The sequence below is a fragment of the Aptenodytes forsteri genome, unplaced genomic scaffold, assembly GCF_000699145.1.
Source record: "Aptenodytes forsteri isolate BGI_AS27 unplaced genomic scaffold, ASM69914v1 Scaffold114, whole genome shotgun sequence".
In the NCBI taxonomy this organism is placed as follows: domain Eukaryota; kingdom Metazoa; phylum Chordata; class Aves; order Sphenisciformes; family Spheniscidae; genus Aptenodytes; species Aptenodytes forsteri.
In genome coordinates this window covers 2622724-2644867 of record NW_008795364.1, presented here as the reverse complement: position 1 = coordinate 2644867, position 22144 = coordinate 2622724, and the positions used below count along the sequence as shown (strand labels likewise).

At 39.2% G+C, this 22144-nt stretch overlaps 1 protein-coding gene across 1 annotated transcript in view; it reads right to left on the bottom strand.

The window, feature by feature from the left end:
- FHOD3 (formin homology 2 domain containing 3) overlaps window positions 1-22144 on the bottom strand; it is a 467442-nt gene that overhangs the window by 102688 nt on the left and 342610 nt on the right. Inside the window, exons 10-13 of the mRNA XM_019472318.1 lie at window positions 17822-17965; window positions 15243-15481; window positions 13658-13744; window positions 12410-12411 (exon numbers count right to left, since the gene is read on the bottom strand). Of these exons, the coding sequence (XP_019327863.1) occupies window positions 12410-12411; window positions 13658-13744; window positions 15243-15481; window positions 17822-17965 (472 nt within the window). The remainder of the gene's footprint in view (window positions 1-12409; window positions 12412-13657; window positions 13745-15242; window positions 15482-17821; window positions 17966-22144) is intronic.

Genomic DNA, 22144 nt, shown 5'->3' with positions numbered 1-22144 from the left:
CTTCCTCCTCTTCCTCCTCTTCCTCCTCTCTGAGGTCAGACCAAGGAAAGAGGCATGCAGTAGGGTGGAAAGAGAGAAGGTGGAAGAGAAAACGACATGAGTCCCCAGAAAAAGAAATTCAATGAAGTTAGAAATGGAAGGAAAACACTGGGCGGGGGGGAGTTATGGCCCCCCTATGTTAGACAAACAGCCACCTAAAACTTCCCGCTAAGCATGTGTTGGTGCAAGGGTGGCTCCCAATACAAAAATTTTATCCTCTCCCCTATTTACATTTTTTACTATTAATTTTTAAGACCCCAAAGATGCCATTGTTTTTTCTCAAGCGTGGCTTTCCATAACGCCGCTGCCCTACCTGCAGAGGCGTTAATGGAAAACATTCACGACAATACCAATGTTCAACTCGTCAGCCATTAAGCTGTGTCTGTTTGGCTTAAAGGACAGTACACGCTGTGCTGGCATGGGACAGCTGGCACTGGACATCACACTTTCTAAATTAACACAAGTAAAACATTCCTGTTAAGCAGCTGATAGCTCAACTGGAAAACAGAACAGGGTGAACCATTAAGTTAGAAATAACAGAGAGATGAAATCAGTTCAGGACTATTTGCAAATAGCAATATTTAAGTTATCGGATGCCAGTACATGAATTATTTCAGTAAAGAGTCATTAGTATGGTCAAAGAAGGCTTCGGTTCAGCAGTAATTCTGGCTGAGGAGCATTTTAAGTCACACATAAAGCCTCCATAACCTACAAACCACAAAAGTAAAAAAGAAAACTATGTTAAACAAAACAAAAAAGGCTACTTTGTCTGCCTCCTCTCCCTGCCATTTATGCCTTTCCTCCCCAAACCAACAGACTTGTGGAAGATTTAGAAAATATTCTCTCTTTGGACTTCTTTTGCATTTGCAGTTGATCCAGTTCTCCACTTGATTTAATGACGAATACCATTAGGTTATGTTCCATGCAAAAAGTAAAACATACAAACAGTAATAAAGTTTGTAAGACATTCATATTCCTTGCATTTTCCTGAAAGCTGGTTTTCTTTTCTCTAAGTCTGAAGGGATGCTCTGTGCATTTTTTTCCATTTAGAATTAGTTTCCATGTCATAAGAATAATGAATATTTACAATGTGAGATCATGAACTCATCGAGTGCAATGCAAAGGGTCAATCCAAAATTGTTTGCGTTTGTATGGAGTTAGTTATAGAATAATCAGGCAAATGGCAGCACCTGGAACTTTTCCAATACTCTGGCAAACATCTATAAGGGAGACACTTTCAACCATTCCTAAGGTATCATAGTGACATAATCATCTCAGTCGTCATCTCTCCATCTTCTTGTCTTCTCCACAAACATGTATCTTCCCTATAGAGACACCTCTTGACTTCCACACAAGTATACATTGGTATACTAAAAAAAAAATCACCCAAAAAAAGGAGTTGACCAGGGAGCATTCGTATCATCCCTTCGCCTTACTAGCGAGCAGCTCAGTACTAGCTTTGCTATTATCTCCTGTGAAGGGCAAATGTCTGCATCTGCCAGTTGTACAGCAATCACATTTGGCAAATAACTCATGAAGCTCTGTGAGATCACGGTTCTCCGATAAGAGCACAGTGCATCCTACAATGCTGATAGCACGGCTATGGCTAATGCAAACAAGAGCGCCCTCGTTATTACTATGTTTTAAGCTCCCACCAGGTTTCCAGATTGATGACGTCAAATTCCTTGCTCTCCTCAACTGTCTCGAAATGCCCAAAATCGTAACTGAAATACTCATTGGATATGGTGGATCTCATAAATTTGAGAGGGTTCTTTGAGAGTTTATTTGTTCACATGAGTGCATGGTAGTAAGGACAGGAGTTTATACAATATGGACTGAACTGGGAACCACCAGAGTTATATTTGCACTGAATGGAAAGAGAAGGTGAGAAGAAAAAAGCATCCAGAACCAAGCGGGTTAGTTCATGATTAAGGATCACTTCATAACACAGGATCATCAGGCCCCTGAACTAACATTTGCCAGGTGAATGACACATCTTGGGTATTTTCCTTGAGATCTCGTTATTCTGCCTTTACATCTTGTGTGTTTGTAACACTGAACCTATTGTTTGAAGTCTTGATACCAAGTCTTTTATTTACCAGAAGTGAAAGCTGTTCCCTTTCCCACCGTTCAGAATTTTTGTAATCAGTATTTATCAGAACAGGATATTTAATTGATAGCTAGAGGACCAAAACTACTTTTACCCTACAGTCTACTTCCCTAAAGCCAGCTACAGTTTGGAACTAAAAAAGGACTTACTATTCTAATTTAAGCACCCGGTTTTGAAAATGCTGAGCTTCTGTGTAGAAAGTGTACAACTGTCAAGTGAACCATATATTAAATACTACAGGTGAGTAGTAATCAATTAAAATTCAGTTGCCTGGGTTTCTTACTGCTTTGCAAAGCATCATTCTAATCCATTATTGGGAAAACCTGATTCCCATTCAACTAGCACTTACTATTCTAATTTAAGCACCCGGTTTTGAAAATGCTGAGCTTCTGTGTAGAAAGTGTACAACTGTCAAGTGAACCATATATTAAATACTACAGGTGAGTAGTAATCAATTAAAATTCAGTTGCCTGGGTTTCTTACTGCTTTGCAAAGCATCATTCTAATCCATTATTGGGAAAACCTGATTCCCATTCAACTAGCTTAATTATAAATATTAAAAAATCCTAAATTAAGCCTATATATAATAGCCTTCATAAAATTAAGATATATGACCAGTCCCTCACAAAAAATTTACTGCACCTTACCCTGGAAGGACTAGTTGTCTGCAAAAAAATCCTGAAAACCAAACAGCTTTTAGAATTACAACAGAAATGTCCATATAAGCTCAGGTTAACAGTTGAAAAACAAACCAGGAAATGGAATCTCAATTTCCAGAGCCACCAATGACACATCTTCCATAAGCGCTAGCATTTACTTAAAAACATGATTAAAATAGAAATAGCTCCTCAGAATACATATAACATAGCTATGCTTAAAGGACCTTAGCTTTTTACGTGCATGGTTCTTTCAGGTAAGCTGTGCAATACATCCATGTACTAAAGGCTAAGTTATAAAACAGGGAATTAATTTCATCTTTAAGTCAGTTACTGGACTGAAAACCATTATCACATAAAGACCAGTTTGGGATCTGTAAGGTTTTGGGTTCAGTCTATAGGTAGAGACACACTCCTGCCTACGAGAAACAGAACTTAGACCAGGAGGTGATATGACCTACATGAAGCTGAAGGGAATGTTTAGCCCCTATCCTCCTTCATGATGTTCTCCTTCACGAACTATTAATAATGTCACATGAAGGAAATACTTTTGTCTGCTGTGATGTTTATCTGCAAGTTCATCTTAGGAAGCAAAAAGTCAAGACCCCGCTTCTCAGATGTTATGACTTGCTGTACTCTAAAGGCGTAGATCAAGAGTAACAGCCCCTTAATTTGTATATTATTTGAGAATATCATATTTCAAAAGAAATATGCATGTACAGCAACCCTGTGTGGCACACTGGTTTTTACAGTTTATAATCAGACATTAACACATCCCTGATGGGTACTGTTTCCAAGCTGAATATTTTGCTGGAATTCAATCTCTTATTGATTATTGCACATATATCTGAACTGTGGATAATAAAAAAGAAAATTGAATTAACTGGGTGGGGTCTAAGAAGTGAGCATATGCAAATGATACACACACCCCATCCGCTCGGAGCTCATGGATTACACCAAGCAGGCGTTAAACTCCTCTTACAGTGACTGGCTTAGTGGACTGGCATTCCCAAGGCTGCTGACAGCAGACAGCAATAGTCAGATGCTGAGATCTGAGATGGACAATATCATGAAAATGAGTTTGTTTATTCCTGACCCAGAAAAAGGACCTCTATAATCACCTGACTCAGCTTGTCTTATGACAGAGGCTGGAAGTTAACTGATGTTTTCCCTCCCCTCCAGCTGTCTAGGAACAGTGAAATGGGGCTGTGCGCCCATCGTCATACCTTAATTGGTGGATTAATTTTACAGATTCCAGTTAGATGATTCTCCTGTCAGGCCAAGGACCCTTTTCTCAAATCTCCTTGACTTCTAGATCAAAAGCTTAGAAGAAACTTTGATTGAAAAGCTCTCTTCCTCTGCTAATATTACGTCTAGGAGGAGAGCAGGTACATGGCAATTGGCTGGAAAAGCCAGAGGAAGGAGCTGGCTCTGCGTGTGTCGGCTGCAGAGATGACCGGTGCTGTGCATGGAGGTGGGCACGCTCCCCAGCCTGCGGGAGGCCAAGTTCGGTTGAGGGAAACTCAGTGAAAACTTCCATTTCACAATGGAAATAAGCGCGTGCCTAGGAGAGATGCTCAACGCTTGGGAAGTCCTCTTTCAGCAGCTAAACTCACAGTTTCAGACCCCTGGACTATCCCCAGAAATTGGATCAGATTCAGATCAGAGGAGAGGGGTAAGCTCACAGGCAGGAATCAAGCATGTTCTTCTTTCAACCAAAGCAATAGCAGCAGTTGTTTCTCAGTATTGTTAGAGAACAGATATTCTGTCCATGAAAACAGGTAGTATCTGCTAGCTACATCTTTCCCAAGAGGTAGAAAAGGAAAATTTCACTTGATTATTTATTAAAACAGGAAAATACCAACTACAGACAGATGACATACTTGTAAAGCTAAGAATGTCAGACAGACAGATGCTCAAAGGGAACAGCAGATTTGTGAATTCATCCGGACCTTTCAGGCTTACGTGTTCATTTTTGTGTGCAATGGAGAAGGGATGATGTGGAAAAGCTCACCTTCCCTCCCACATACACATGCAAATTTGGTGTCAATGCAACAGTAGAATTAAATTAAGAAAAATGATTCATAGGGAGGTTTTCAATTAAACTAGGTTGCAGAAGCCAGCATGTTTTTCAGTAGCGCAGACGAACCTAACCTGTTCAACAAAAGGCAAATATTTATCCTGAGGCAGGGAGGAACGGTTTCAGCTAATGGTGAAGGATCAGATATATTCAGCTAACCTTAAGGCTATTGCTGGGTCACTTCAGTTCCATGATAACAGTACCAGATTAGAAGTATCTAAACAAAAGCTTTATAGCAGTGAAAACAAATTTCAAAACAATCACTGTGTTTATTTTCATCTTTAAAATGGATTACTGCTACAGGCTAACACCCCCACCAAACAAACAAACAAAACCCCACAAATCTTTATAAAGTATATCATCAGTCATGGCAACTAACATGCATCTACAAGGGCACGGTTTTTGCTCAGTTGTTTCAACTGAAGTTTGACATAAAAGTATTTATAGCCCCTTAAAATACGTGCATGTTTAAAAAGACTATGAAAGTGCAGTTTATGGATAGAGAACCACTAGGGCATCAAAACAGAATCTAGGCAAAGGCTTTAGAACTCATGGATTAACCTTTCTCCTTTCTTAAATAAATAAATTTAAAAAAAGAAATAAAGAGAGTGCCAATCAAACTTGTCCTGATGATATTAAATAGCTACTCTAAGTTGCAGAGACACAAAGGCTAACAAACACAGATTGATGAAAGGAAATGGTAATCAAGGGACTCATCTACAAGTTTAGCTGAAGGCAGGGGCAAAGTCCGTAAGATGCTAGGCATCATACCTGACACACACCTAACCTAGCCACAGCTAGATGATTTTAAAATTAAGGCACCATTCTGAAGACACTGTCTCTCACTCCACAAGAACTCAAAGCACCAAAAAATGCTCTCCACCTTACTGGTCCCTAGAGCTGAACAATGTGTACAAGGTTATCTAGCCAATGTCCTCTGCAGGCTCCCCCCTAACTCTTCCCTTCACAGAGTTTTGGTGAATGCAGCTTGAAGAAACTCAGGCTTTCTTTGTTCTAGCTTGTAGCCCAGAAACACAAGTTTCTCACTCTCCCCCCTCCAAAAAAAACCCCAAAGATACAGCTAATAGAAAAATCAAAGGCTGTGCTGAAGGAAAAAAACCAAAACCCAAAGCCAGAAAATAAGCATGAGCACAGAAACACATTCTGCTCTGTTTGGTATCAAAGGAAAATTTTAAAGCGTAAGATACGCTTTAAATCATTTTAATTCAGGAAGAATTTGACCACTAATGTTTCAATAGAACAATAGGAAAAAGGATGGTCTTGCCATAATTAGGCTACCAACGTTTTGGTCTGCACATAGAGTGCACATAAAAGTTAATTCATGAGATAACAGCACATTAAAATATCTCCCTTTTGGTATATGATTCCCATTCATGTAGGGCTCATTTAACCTCTACTAAAGTCTTACTAAATATTTCCTTCTTAATTTTCCATGTTATTAGACAAGGCCCTAAGTGTACTTCTGAGCCTTTTGCGACCACCCACGGAATTATATAGAAATTCCCAAGAAATGCGAACACTGGACTTGAGTGAAAAAAGGGGTCTTGGAGTTATGAAGCGACCCAGAGAAGAAAGGACTGGGGAATTGTAAAGCTGTCGGCCATTATTCCCACACTCTCTGAAAATCACCCTATGTGCCGTTAATTACTTATGAGGAATTTTCTCTCTCCCTTTCTCTTTGTAATTCAATCGAGTGCTTATTATCAGTTTAGCTTCTTTAAATTACTTTCATTTAAACTTTCAGTGCCTTTCAGAGGAGCAGCTCCTGACTAGGACTACAGGCCACATTCAGCAAAGTAAGATCACCATTAGCCATTCCACAATATTATTCTAAATGAAATACTACAGTTGATCTCACAAATTTTTCTTTCAAGGTTGTTCCTCTCCCCGCTTCAAACCTCTGACCTGCTTTACCTCTTGCACAGCACTTGGAAAGCTGCTTCTCTGAAACCCTCACAGGTGAACAAATAGAAAATGAAAAATGTTCCACCAAGGAGAGATCTTTACAAGTCACAGTGGATGTAATTTTATTTACTTTTGCAATCGCTTGCCATTGTCCTCAATTTATGAAATTCCACTTTCGTAGGTTAGACAGCACAATTCATAGCCAAATTCCTAAGTCCTTGTAAAACAAACAAATACTTTGGTACACCACTTCTTCTTCTCTTCTTCTATCCTAGCTGCCAGAACAGATTCAACTAGTCTTTTACGTGAAAGCCAAAAGTGGTAGTAACTTAAATTCATCATTTATTACTCTATATAAAGATATGGCAACATACTTTCCTCCTCCATTAAAAACAAAACTAAAGAAACCGCCTACTAAGCTCCCCCCATTTCCATTCCACTGCTACCTGTTATAGACCACTGCAGTTGGTGCAATTATGTGAAGATGAAAATACATGAAATGATACGGATAACAACTTACTTGCAAAGCCTCAAAATCTGGCCTTCTGCACAGAAAGGAAATTAAGATGCATAATTACAAAGGTCAAAAGGAAAATTATCCTACTATTTCTGCCCTAAATATAGAAAACTGTTCAGAAAAAAAGTTGAGGAAATGACAATAATGTAAAGTAGGTGTGTTCTCTATGCCTTCATGATATGCTGTTCTTTAGGTTACTGTTATTTTCTTATCCCAAAAATATGATCAGTAACAACTTTTCACACCTAAATAATACCTAGGTAATGCCTCCACATTTTTTTAATTGATGCAGTTGGTTTATTTGGACACATCAAAGCAGAGCAAGACAGCAGAGTCTTGCTTAAGGTACTGGCAAGGCTGTGCAAAGACTTCAAGAGTCCCAGCTCTCTGATCACTGAACAGCACTGCTGTTTTTACATCTGTATGAGCAGAAGAGGTAAAGAAACAGAATCATGATGTAGGAGCAATAAATACTGAAACATACACAGAAAAAGAGAAGAAACGGTGTTTTCAAAGCTTGGAACTGCATATTGGTTGACACTTGAAGGTTACTGTTACTGCCCCTTACTTCAAAGGGAGGGATCTGGAAATGGCATCCTGCTAAACTGCTGTATTTTTTTCCTCCCATCGCATCACATGTGTAAAAAAACTTTCCTGGCCTCAGAGGATCACATTTACAAATACTGGGAACACACTGTGGAGTTGAACTCTCTAAGGCATGTATAGTCCAGTGCATGAGACACTACCATTGACCTCCAGAGAAACGTATTCACATCCTGGTTTGGCATTACATTTCTTCAGGTAGTTCACCAAAGCTAAATACACAGTGGGAAAAAAAATAAAAAATATTAGGCTAAGTCACGCCGCGCTTTCATTTTCCATGCAGCTATAACCTCATTTAAGTTTCAGTGCTTTCTTCATTCCTCTTGAAATTCAAACAGGGAAAAATCTACCATTGCCTTTACAGCAAAGTACAGCGTTGTCAACTGGACTCTGCATGTATACCAAGTATAAAACATTTCCTTTCAGCAAGACCCCCAAACAGCAAACAGTACCCCTACTACAAAACCTGACATTTCTACAGAGGTATTTTAATTCAGATAAAAAGTGCTGGTATCAACCTGAGACAGTAATAGGACCGGTACATGAGGTATTCATCAAGCTGTAACTTTTAAATATTTTTTTTTTATTATTACTCATGCATTAGTGGGTCAATCCCTATCTATACATCAGTGGAGTCTTTTGTTTATGGTATGACTTTGAAAGAAAAAAGAAAATTTTTCTTAACCCATCTCGTGTCTCTTTCTCTACTACTTTCCTTACAGGAGCTTCCAAGATATTCTTACAAAGAATAAGATCACAAATTTCACATTTTTATTCTCTCTCCTTTCAAATCTTCTTGACTTCATGCTTCAAATAACTCTACCTGCACAAGAGAAATAAGAGAAATAAACATGTCCTCCCTGCCCCAAACCTAAAATAGCAGATCAGATTTTGTATGTTATTGTTGTCAAAGACTAATAAAGGTCTGATGCTATGAACAGATGCTACCTCACCAAGCCTTTTAATTTCATGGATAAATCTTCTTTCCAAAGCCACTGCTTTTACATCCCTTTTCCATTTTCCCATACCAACAAAATTGTGAAAAAAGTTAGTATCTCCCCCATAACTGACCATATGCCATTCTATTTCAAAGTCCCTCCAAATGCTAGGTAGCTCAGCTCATACGTATATGTATTAAAGGCATCCTTAGCATATCCACAGATTTGTGACCGCGTGTTTATCCTGGAGATGTTTTCTTTGTCTAGATTCATGCCTCAGTTGTTTTAAATATCCAAAACCATGAACCAGAGATAAACATCTAGGAAAAAAATATATTTGTTTCCTTCTATTACAGCAGTAAAAATAAATTAATTTCTTTTCTCTTCTGGGCCTTTAATAATCTGTATCACAGCCTGAGTCCTGCATTAAATGCTGATGTCGAGTCTCCCCACTTTGCTGTTTCATACCTATCATACCACTCATCGCATTTGTCACAGACAGCAACTCTAAGAGATGTGGAATGTACCCATCCTAAATAGAATAAAATAAACCCCACCCACCACTGTAACCAGCACTTTGATTTATAGCCATAACTATTTACATAATCAAAACATTTCATGTAGTCTAGTGGAAAGTCACCAGAACTTGAAACATCATGACAAAACCTAGAATTTTGCCATAGTAAATGCTAGAGAAAAATCAAAGATTAGTTATGGTTTAGGATGTCTGAAAACATGGAAAATCATAATAAAAAAAAAAAGTCGTCTCAGCTGTATTTTGGACAAACCACCCCTGCAGGCCTGGCTCTACATGAAGCAATTTGAATAATCAGTTAATGGGGCATAATAGCCAAACTACGGTCTGTGCCGTTGGTTAGAAACTCGACAGGAATCTGAAGTTAAGCAGAAAAAATGCTTAGCATCAGAGGCTCAGCTGTGTTCATTGTTTTCTGGTAAAACCAAAATAGTGTCATGATCTCTTCCTGCATCTCAGCAATCCTCAAGCATCAGAAACACGCATTTTCTAACAAACAGATCCTTATGACTTCTCAGCACAGCTTTCCTTTATTTAGACAACAATTTTCCAATTTTTCCTGGGACTGTGAAGGCTGTGAAAGCCCTTGAGCCCAGTTTGCACCATGCAATGGCACTTTGTTCAGCTAGCCCGGAAATTTGCAGGGAACTTTGGAATTCCCTGTGCTACTCCTTGCCCAGAGGAAGTGTCCTAACAGCCTTCCAGGCAGGACCCTAAGAAAAGCACAGCTCATAAGCACATAATTCTTTGGTCTTCTGCTGTTTTCCCCTTCTCAATACAGTTCTCCCGAAGGCCAAGGTTCTTCAGATCGAAAAATCTGGAAGCCTCAGGTGAACCTGAACAGTTGGTCTTCCTTGTGCCTTTTTAGCCCCACGGTCTAGAAAAGATAGCTTGTTAAATCCAGCTTCGGTCACTGATTCAGGTTGCAGGCTCTGCTCTGATGGGTTCTTAAGGTGGCTGTCAGCTCTTCTGCTTGCTAGGTTTCAAACACGGGAATACTGACAAGAAAGTCCTAACCAAGGCCTGGTTATCTCCAGATGAACACAGTGTTTTATGACCAATCCTAGTAATTCTTTCACAATTTTCAATGATATAAAACAAAGCAAAGCTATGAAAAAGAAGAAGAAAGCAAAGAGTCTAGTAAAGTGAGGTAAATACCTAATCCTAGCTAGTCACAACTTTATAAACCTCAGTCTTTGATTGGAACTAATTCCACAAAACCTTGACGGAGCCATTCACTCAAATGCTGGTAAGAGGTGCCGATGTAAATCTCATAGAAGCTTCCTTGAGTATGTTTGCTAAGTCCGGCTGACACAGCTCTGATGGGACACCCAGGGAGAGAGATGGGGATATGCAAGTTCCATGCCACTCTTTATATTTTTCCCCGACTCTATCCATTGTGTGGTTGGAAAAAGTTAGCTTTACTTTAAAAAGAAAAAAAAAACAACCCATGGAAGAATTTGTTTAAATGTCTACCGCTTAAGAAACAGCATGCTAGACCACAGATTGAGAGCACTCAATTTGGACCAGGGCAGAAAACCTTAAGAGGTGCCCTCAGCGAAGCATTTAAAACGTCATGTTAACAGGACTGAAGTTCCCCCCAGGCTTTTTGGTGCTCTATGCCATCATGGTAAAAGAAAGAAGTTTTGAGCAAAGCAAACCTGCTGGTGGTCAGGACCGGCATTTTAAAGTACACTGCAGCAGCTACATATCTTTAAACCAACTTTCAGCCTTTCTTAGTTAGCAGTTGTTATCAACTTCTTTCTTTATTTATTTAGTAACAGGCACATTAGCCTGGGTTTCACTCTCCATGAAAACTATTTTAACACAAAGCAGATTTGTGTCTTTATTTGTTTTGAACCACAAGTAAAAAAGCAATACATTTAGTTTGGAAGAAGGTTGCCAAATGGATGAAAAAGGCCTGCAAGTTTTCCTTTTGGTTGCCCTTAGCATTTACGGTCAACTTTTCCCAACTCAAAACCCAAAGTCTGCTCTCAATTAGCCTGGCGTAAATCAGAGCAACTCCATTGACTTCAGACAGCTTTTCTGGATATAGAGCATTGTGAGACAGAACAGAATTTGGCCAATATTGTCTTTTTTTTTCTTTTACCGGCACCATGGATTTTTCTCTTTTTGGAAGACTTATCGGTTGACACAAAGCAGATGACTGTGGACAACCTGTTTGATGTGGTAAACAAAAGCAAAGTAACTGCCAGAGCAGCTGACGGAGTTAGAAAGAAAAGAAACATGAACACTGTGGGAAGGAGAATGCTGAGGAAGAACTTGAACCTTCTACTGATTTTGGTAGTGAAGTCCAAAAATAACCAAGAATATTGCCCAAAACAAAATTTAGTACAGTGTAAGAGTGTGACTTTAATCTTTAATCATGTCCGTCAGAAGCAATTCCACTGAACTTGATGGTGCTAATCCACTGTAAAACTAGACATGGACATCTGCAACCACACACAAAGTTGAGATACCAGCAGGAGCAACACAATAAGATCATCATTAATATTGTTACATGTCTCCTATTGGTAAAGAAAATGTAGTGAAGGAATAAAGAGACTGAAACCCATTTTGCAGACTATTTTTCAGAAAATACAGCACTGCAAAAACTTATTGCAAACTTTTTTCCTCCCTCAAGAGGGACTAGGATTATGAACCAAAAGAAGGTCATTAGCAGAAGACAGGTCTTTCCTGGATGAACAAAAGTTAGTTTCCATTTAGAGAGGTAATAAGTAATTTTTATCCATTTGTACAGATTCCTCTCTGCAACATTAATGATGGAAGCAGAAGGGACACAACAAGCATTTCTTTTGATAAAAACAGGTGATGCCCGCATCATATTTTAACATATGATTTTAAAATTTCATTACAAATTGCAGCAAGGCCTGAACTTATGATGCTCTATTAAAATCCTTTAAACCAGTAAATATGTTGCATCAGAGACCACGTGCTCAAATTTGAAAACTTGATTCCAGTAGGAATAATGCAGAGAGAAAAACCTCTTTCCACTTGAGGTTAATTCAAACTTTATAAATATGTAAAAACTTTGTACCAGTCATTCAACTTCACTATTTTTCTGTTTAAAAGTTAATGAATAGAAGCCATGAAGCATTTACTTTATTTTTTTGTCCCAGTTTAGCTATCAGGTGTAGAGATACTGTTGTATTCATCTGGACTGTTTCACTGAAAGCTGAGAGACTTACTGGGATATGATAAAGCAGGAAGGCTGGTTTTCTTCTTCCTACCACAACTACAGATTTGGGTAGATGATGAGACTAAAAATGTGAAGAACAGAATCAGCTTTTCTGAAACGGTTGTTCACCAGAAACCCAGCAGGATTTATTGAAGAGCCAACGGTTGACTAGCTTCTTGTTATGGCAACTTTGAAAATTTCACTGGGCATAGAACTTGCGTCTTCGGATACTGAAACATATTCCATGGTCTGTAATATCCAATGGGAAAAAACCTGATTTGCTAGCCACCAGTAATACTCCCTGTCTTTACCTGCTAAGAGGGCTGGAGAATGGGGGGAGAAAAACGGATTTTTATTTAACTAATACATGAAGTGAAGATCAGTGTTGCATAAATTCATAACTGAATGCCTCTTTCCTTAGAGAGGCAGGTGAGCAAGTTAGAAATTCCAAATGGAGTTGAAGAGAATTATATTCCTAGAGAAGGTTCCCAGGACAACTGCAACATGAAATTAAATTTGACTGCTTAAATGAAGATTTCTTTCTTGGATTTAAACTTAAATTATGCTTTAAATTATGTCAGCTTCAAGGAGGATGCAGAGCAGAACTGGATGATTTTTTTCAGAACACGAAGATAATTATTGAAATCATGCTATGTTGGTGAAAAAAATATTTCAGAGAACTCATGAAACTAATCTGCCATGTTTCTGATGCCCCGATACCAAAAATCAGCTCAAACACAAATTCATTAGGAACTACGGAAGACTGCAAAATAAAGCTAGTAAGCAAACATTAATAGCGAGAAAACGTATTGGTAGCAGTTGTTATCCTGCATGACTTTTATTTGTTTAACTACAGTAAGAGAATTAACAATTTTCGTAGAGTTGAAGCATCCCCTTATTTCTAATCCAAATTAATCAGTTTAACAAATCAATGGTATCTGCTGCACATCCACGGGTACAGATTCTTAATCACATTGGTAAGTCATGAAGCAGGGCCCAAGATCATGCACGAGGCTTTCCATGCAGAGCGGCTGAAGCCCCCAGCTGTACTCACACTGAAGACGCTTTAAACTCAGCCTCAAATGCACTGCCATCCTTGTCCTCAGCCTGCAAGACCACAGGGCTCTCAGCCTCCAGCTCACTAAAGGCCCAGCCAATAGAAGGTGATGGGAAACAAGCATGAATGTGTTGTGAAACGCAAGGAGAAAAAAGGAAAAAAAAAAAAAGGCCATTATGTGGTATACAACACGCAACTACTGTTTGTATTATCTGGAGTCTTCTATTTTCATATTGCCTGAAGCCATTAAGCTTTAGTCAACTCAGCTTGCTTTGCAAGAAGGGCTGCTTTACATGTAATGCAGGATTTTAAGCCTCTAAGTTCACATCCAGTGCTAACCAACGGAAACCCCCAAAGAACTTCCCAAACGTTATAACCAACACAAGATACGCTCTTCGTGGAGCATGCTTCCGTTTTGCAAATTGCACCTTGAGCCATGGGATGACAGATGTGTCCAGCTTTAGCTATCTGCAGCGCATGTATCTTCACCTGAGCTAGTCAGCCAGATTCCCTTTATGGTCAACAGAGAGAAAAAGCCAGTTTCGGAGCATGATTCATCTTGGTTGAAATTTCAGGCATGTAGAATACATTAGATAACTGAAGGCCTAGCAGTGCTTGCTGCACTCCACTGACATCAAAGGAAGGCAAGCTGATCAGACATCTGACTTAGGCAAAATTAATTCCAGCCCTCTTGTGAGGTAGTCAGACATGCTGAGGATCTGCAGCGCCCTTTTTTCCTAAGCATGCACAGCCCAAGCCAACCGTTATGGGACTGGCAATGACACTAGCTTTGACTGACTCCAGTGTTACAGACTGCTGCTCAACTAGTCGTTACTGTCTTTCTTTCACTAATTATAAAACATTAGATACATTCGCTACTACAGTGTAGCCTCAAAGGAAAATATTTATGCTGGAATGCTGATTGCAAAGGGGGGGGGGAAAAAGAATGAACTGTAACTTACACAGGACAAATAAGACTGCATTAATGTGACTATGCCCTTGTTACAATCTTCTATATGTTGCTATATTGAATATAAAATCTGTCAATGGATGAGATTAACCTTGGTTAGTTCCCATATCAAATGATCTACCTCATGTGCTTTGGGTCCATTTACTTAGTGTAGATGGTGCCAAAGAACTTATCTATGTAGATAAATCAAGTCACCTACAAATCCGTTTTTTTGTTGTTGTTTTTTTTTGTTTTAACTTTAAATATGCTTTGTTTTTTTTTAATTCATCTTCTATATGTTGCTATATTGAATATAAAATCTGTCAATGGATGAGATTAACCTTGGTTAGTTCCCATATCAAATGATCTACCTCATGTGCTTTGGGTCCATTTACTTAGTGTAGATGGTGCCAAAGAACTTATCTATGTAGATAAATCAAGTCACCTACAAATCCGTTTTTTTTGTTGTTGTTTTTTTTTGTTTTAACTTTAAATATGCTTTGTTTTTCTTTTTTAATTCAATGGAAAGAGGGAAAAAAGAAAACAAAAGCCTGGCAGATTAATAAAGTGCAATGAACATAACGGAAAATAATAGGGGAAAAGAAAGGAGTATTCCCCAGCTCATGCACTTACCTCTCACTGAGATCTTCAACGTGCTGTCCGTGGCCTAGCATGAAGCTAGGGTTCGGCTGACCGCATGGACTCGCAGGGGCTGATAAAGTGCTTTTGACGTTCTGTACCGAGTGCCTGCGGCTCCGTCGGCGCTCTAACCCCCTCCGCTCACTAGCACCAAGACTGGCCCTTCTCCGGTCCTTGCGCCCACTGGGAGGGGGGTCAGCACTCTCGTCTCCATCCTCATGTCTCAGTGTCATCTGAGAAAGAAAGGAAGAAAGGCGAGGCTTCTGATACAGTTCCTTTAGGTACCACAGGTCTTCACACCTAGGCTTTAAAAATTAACTGATCTCAACATGATTAACTCCTATTAGCGTCACCATTTCTATAGTGATCCCTGTAAGTTTCTGTCTATCTGTTAGTGCAGTGTAGCAGCTCTAATAATGGAATTATATACTGACGCCTTGTATAGAACACTACAGAATCTGTAACAACACATTTTTATATATCCTAGTTTGTTTTTTTTTTTAATGTAGGACTTAGTTTTCAAGGAAAGTGAGCAGTGTTGGACACCTAGCTCTCTTTATTTCCTTCCAAAACACTTAGGTGAAGTCTTGGCTCTAGTGAAATCAACAGAAAAAACTCTCATGCATTGACTGACTGAACATTTCCTCATGTTCAGACATGACACTTGTAATGATCGAGTGGCAGTTACCGCCTACTACTTTAGAAAGTATTTTAGAATAGTGCCATCGTTTCCTCCCAGCCAAGGAAGAGATCAGCAGATGTATATGTAACTGCATTCCTCCTAAAAATCTCCATTTTTACGGTTCTCCCTGCAAAGTAAACAAAGGAAAAAAAACCTAACAAACAAAACTGTTTCTGTGAACTGGTACCACAACGGATTGAAAGAAAAAAACGCAGACCACATGTCTCCTCTAAGCCTCCCAATTTTTAGGTTAGCATAATTACTTTCACGTATGCCTTTCAGTGGAAAATTCAGTATTTCCTGCCAGTTCAGAAGCACTGTCGATACAGAGGAACATATGTATAATATCAGAAAAGAATGATGCTGAGAATAGCATGGCCACAATGACATTTGACAGAAACCTCTGACATGGGTTAGGAGCTCATCAGTTGGAAATAGTAGAGGAGTAAAATACGTGCGCAACACCTAGTATCTTGAACTACAGCACGCTGTTGACGTGCCAATATGACATACTTCTAACAGAAACAAAGCAAGTGGTACCTTAGGGTATGTAAGGAGAGAGATTGCTGGCAGAAGCAACAAAGTTACTGGTGGATCTCATCTGAAATGCAGCATAACATTTAAGTAATCTTTTTATGAGAAAGATCCATTCAAAAAGGCAGAGGTACAGAAGAGGGCGATGTGGGTGATCAGAAGAATGCATATCTTCTTGTTTCTATTAGTCTTGCTATTCTGATAATTCTTACCAGAAGTGACTTTAACAAAACAAAGGCAGGGGGAAGTGTGATATCTCTGCTTAGGGTGTAAAATCTATTTCAGTGGGGAAGACGAGATTTTTCAGATAAAGAACAACATTGGCAGAAAAAAGAAAGAATGTGCATAGGCATATCTGGCCATCAAGAGAAAGCTGGTACCCAACTAAGCCAACTGCTAATTTTGCAATCAAGTCTTTCAGTAGGCACAGCATGCACAAAAAAACCTGCTTTTGAGATTAATGATCATCTTTTAAAAATGATTTTATGAGCTGATGCCTCTGACAATAGAAAAAGAAAGAACATGGGGCCCTCTCATTCTTACGTTCCTATTTTGGCCTGACTCTTCCTGCAAACTGCTGTATATAAAACTTAACTCTGCTAAAGTCAGTGAAGTGACATGGGTGTAGAGTTGATGAAGAAAATGGAGTATCAAATCTACCAAATCCTTTGCTGGACTTGGAGATAAAGTCATTTCATTTCATCACACCAGAACATGAATTCACATTTACATTACATTAACTTCAGCCTAAACCTCCCTGCTCCAACACTTCCCGAAGTCTGAAAAGAGACTAATTATTAAGAAACTGGCTATCCTACCCTTACATATAAATACTTCAGAAGTAGTTATTTTATACCTAGGTGGTGAATGTGGAGTCACTCATTACTCCATTGCTGCAAACTGTATCAGATCTGGTCCAGTGTAAACTCGTAAACAAGGACTTGCTGGGTATTCAGCTGCAGAACAAGTGGCATTTGTGAAGCTGAGCTCAGCCGAACCTTTTTCATGAGCTGAATACTTTTGCATATGGAAAGAACTTCTACTTACTTCAGGATGTGTAACTAGCAGTCTGAGAAAGTTTTAATTGCAGGCAGAACTGCCTTTAAGGAAGCTAGTAAATGTGCTGGTTTGCCTTGGAGTATGCCCCAGCTTTAGTATGAAATGCATTTGCATTAAACGCAGCTATGTATCGCAGCAGGTCACATATATGAATGTGTATAATACTTCTAGCAACCAGATGTTTTTCTTTTAAAATAAAATAGATAACCAAATTTCACCTAGGTTACATTCCCCCCTCCTCTCGGCTTTGAAGTTTGCACAAGCTGTAAGATGCATAAAACAGGGCATGCTATGTTACCTCATAAATGTTAAATTGCTCAACTAAGTCCAAGTCTGTTCCTTTCTTGTTCAAGTGTCTCTGTGAAATAGCTTCAATGCCTAGCTCTTCCAGACAGTCCACCACGTCGTAGAAAGAGTCTTGATCTGGCAACCCCGACAGCGTCTAAGAATCAAAGGAAAAACATTTAAATCTGTTTGTTTTGAAAAGAATTAAACAAAGGTTTTTAAAAGCGGGTGGCAAGTGGTGCTATGTATGATTTCAATAAAGTAAAATCCATGATGTGGGATTAGAGACACCGCTAGAAAATAAAAAACAAGTGGCACAGCTTTTAACAAACAACTCTGTGCACTGTGTAGAAAAATGAATAATTGGCAAAACAAATCGATGTTGTTATTTCATACAAAAAAGTATGGAAAATGTGGGTCTTTAAAATACACAGTTGGATTCTTCCTGGTTTCACTGAAGTACAGATTTAAAGAACAGAGAACGTTAAAGCATCAAACACAGGGATAAAAGCAAAGAGAGAGAAAAAAATGGTTTAGCTAAAAACACTGAAGCTGATTTCCTACTGATTCCTCTAAGTTTGGCCTTAAGAAGAAAAAGTCCAATGCACAGCTGTGTGATGTCAGGACAGCAGGAAATATCCTGCACCATGTGCCTACTGTCCTCCACACCTGCAGCAGAGGTCATCCTCCCAACGCACAAATTGTTTTCTATCGCAGAGATATTGACTCCTTTCCTCCCCTTCAACTTGAAAACTCTTATTAAAGGTACACTGACTCCTGAACTCCTATGTTAAGAGAGTTACTAATTCCCAATTATGGGCTAAGTTGTTACCAGTGACACTGGAGAGGAGCTTTTGCACGCTAGAAAATTAAGAATGCCAATAATAACAGCTATTGAAAATGAACTGTTTGAGTTCAGAGCTTTCTATGGCACCTGCTCTGTGTGCAAGAGAGCACTTTTCTTACCACAGTTATTTCCCATTTTTTTGGTGAATTCAGAAAACTGAGAAAAGGAAGGTGGTCTTCTGCGGTATCCCATGTATACCATAGTATGCCACTGCAGTGTATGTAGCAAGTGGGATTGAATCAAGCCACTCACAGCTTTGCTGCAGTGATGTGCGGGAAGAAGACATGGGCATTGGACAACTTTGTTCAGAGCACAAGTGAACTTCATCTACCAGAGTCCTGCAGACATTTACAAAGACAACAGAAAACACTACTATACTCGTTTGCCATTGATTTCTACTCAGCTTGTGCTGATTTTTTACGGCTTTTTATGCGTGATGCAGAAAAATGAGTCTAATTCTGCTCTTGTTGAGCAGAAACTGCTGAATATACTGTGCAACCTACTTGCAGAGCACTATATACCTCATCGCAAGAATCAGTCTATACAGAGATGCTTCTGCAAAATACGGGAGAGTGCACACTGGAAGCAACACAGTTGTTCTGGATTAGCTCACCAGAGATGCTTATTCTCAAGTGTATATACCCCTCTCCTATTTAATTAGCTAAGTAACTTATCTATACTCCCAGTAGAGGAAAGAAAGAGCAAGAGATAGAGACAGCACATGCAAAAAACAGGCCCTCTCCAGAAAGAGTTTCACCTTCTCATGCCCGGGATGGGATGAACTGTGCTCTGAGAACACTGGTTTTCTGGAGCCCAGCTTTTCCAAAGTGGCTCTGAGCCACAGAGTGCAGAAGAGAGCAGCCACTCTGGGCTGCCTCCCTATATCAAGCAGCTTGACGTTCAGAAAAATTGGTCTGAATTACGTGAGTAACAACAGACAGGTGACATACCCTGCCCTGTTAAAGCACCCCTTTCCTGTCAAATGAGGCACTGGAAAATGTGCATCACCAAGCTTCTTTTTAATTTTTTTTTTTTTTTTTCCTTAAACTAAACAAGAGGCACTGGAAAATGTGCATCACCAAGCTTCTTTTTAATTTTTTTTTTTTTTCCCCTTAAACTAAACACGACACAGCAACATCATCTTCAGTCATTACAGGACTGTTACCTGATGTCTGGTGAGGTCCACCGCAACAGGAATGTTTAGCACAAACACTAATGAAGTGTTAGGGCTGTATGTTCAGGGTTATATGTTCAGCCTCTAATTAAGAATTTGTCTCTGTCCAGGACAGTATTTAAGCCTGTTTAAAACCCACTGAAGACCACGGAACTAAATTTTCCTGAACCGTGCTGAAATTAGATACCATGTGCATTTTCTTCTTTCCTAAACTGACACCTAGCATCGAGTAGAAATCTGAGGATTCAGCAAATGAAGCTATTACACTGTAATTTCAATTTAGCTTTAACACAGATACGGAAATACTACAGCAGAATACGATGTCTATCAGGCTTTCTCTGACTTATGAAAGAAGTAGACAGCAGCTACGATGACCTGAGTGTCGTCAGGCACAGTAAGATGTGATGTCTTACATGCAAAAGGGTGGACAAACAGTCAGATCTTCTGAGCATTTACTTCTTAAAATATCAGGAAATGGTCTTAATGTTGATATGCAGATCACCCACCTTCGAGTATCTCTCTCTCTCTCTCTCTTTTAAATTCTGAGGGCAGGCAGGCTGTAGACAAGGAGAACAGCAGCATAAGGTAGTATTTACTGGCAACCCTGCTTTTGTCAGTAGCCTTTTATTGGTTAATATAATTTTAAATCTTGCAGTGGTGGAAATCCAATTTTCACTGCACGCTAGTGGCCAGAACTGGACAATTGAACTCCCAAGTATAGAAATCAACTATTTTTCCTTTGCACGGTTTGTCATTAAACTCACAGATCCATTTTCGGAGCCTAATGCATATCAAATTCAATTTCTAACATTATAAAATGGGATGTAAAAGGGCACCACTGGTGTCACAACAAGGTTAGTTCAATCTAGCTCAGGAGAAAGATTTTTGCAGTAACTAAGACAAGGGACGTGAAGTGCTTGCATAAATGACTGATTAATTCTAGCTTGTGATATTAGAAAACAAGAGTGGGCCTGCATTTTCCTGGTGTTTTTATAAAGGAAACAAAAGCCACAACCAGCAGAGCAGAGGTCATAAATTGGGCAGGTCCTTCCAAGGTCCTTGCTCCTTCCCGAGTATCTGGTTAAGTTCAAAATGATACTCCCATATCGAAATACACATACAAGTCCCAAATATTTCCTCCTGCTCTGAAGACTGAACCTTACAAATTGAAAACCTGTCTAGAGAATTAAAATTTAGTCACTTGGAGAAGCGTTTTTAAACCATACTCAGGGGTTTGCTTGCTGAATTCTGTTACGTTACCACTAGCCTAGACCAAAACTGGGATTTCAAACCTGAAACTCTTCAGAACTCAGGTGTACACATGAAGCATGAATATGAATGTCAAGACTCATTCCTATGCCTCTATCCAGTTTTGTTTTGAGGAAACATCCCTGAATTAAGATTTTTATTTGTTTGTTGTGTGATTTTCCAAGTTGCTTTCTCAAGCCCTTGTGGGAAAGCCTTTGAGTTCTTCCCTCTGAAGGGGCTGCTTTTGGAATGGTGAACTAAATCAAAACCAAAACCCCAGCCTGAGAGTTTTGATATATCTTCTTAACATTTTTACCAAAGCCTAAACAATATGTCTTACCTACCACTAACTGTAACAGTCCCAATGGAAAGAAAGGCAAGAAAACTAATGAAGTTGTATTGGGGGCTAAAAAAAAAAAAAAAAGTTTTATGGGAGTGTACCAGTCAAATGTTTTCCTAGATGATAAAACCTATTAGACAACATACTCAACTGGTAATAGCACAATATTCTTATCACTACATATCCTCAGTTACATTTCTGAACAAAACCTGACATAAATTAGTGCTACACTATGCCTGGCTGCAGGCTGAAAGGCTCTCTTTATCTGCAGTTTTCAAAATGTGTAGCCCTGGATGGTACTAGCTAGTAAAACTAGTTAAGTATGGTGCCTTTTGTAATTTACAAAACAATCAGAGTATAAAGCAGTGGTGCAGAGAGGATACAGACAACAGAAAGTCCATTTGGTGTGCAACGCTTTACATGCAAGTCCAAGTAATCTAAGAGTACTGCTCTGGTTACCAAACATCCAACAGACTGGGCTTCACTACAGGGCCCACGCACTCGATAGAGCGACATTAGCTAAATCTTACATGCTACAGTGAAAAGCACTACATAGTAAATAAACACGCTTAAGGGCATTAGCCAAGTTTTCAATTGCTTTGGGATAGGAAGAAGCATCTCTCATATATGTGTTTTCCTAGGAACCACAACTTCTTCTAAAACATCTGGTGCGGCCAACATCAGACACAGGACGTAAGATGATCATTGTTCCAGTGTGGCAGTTGCA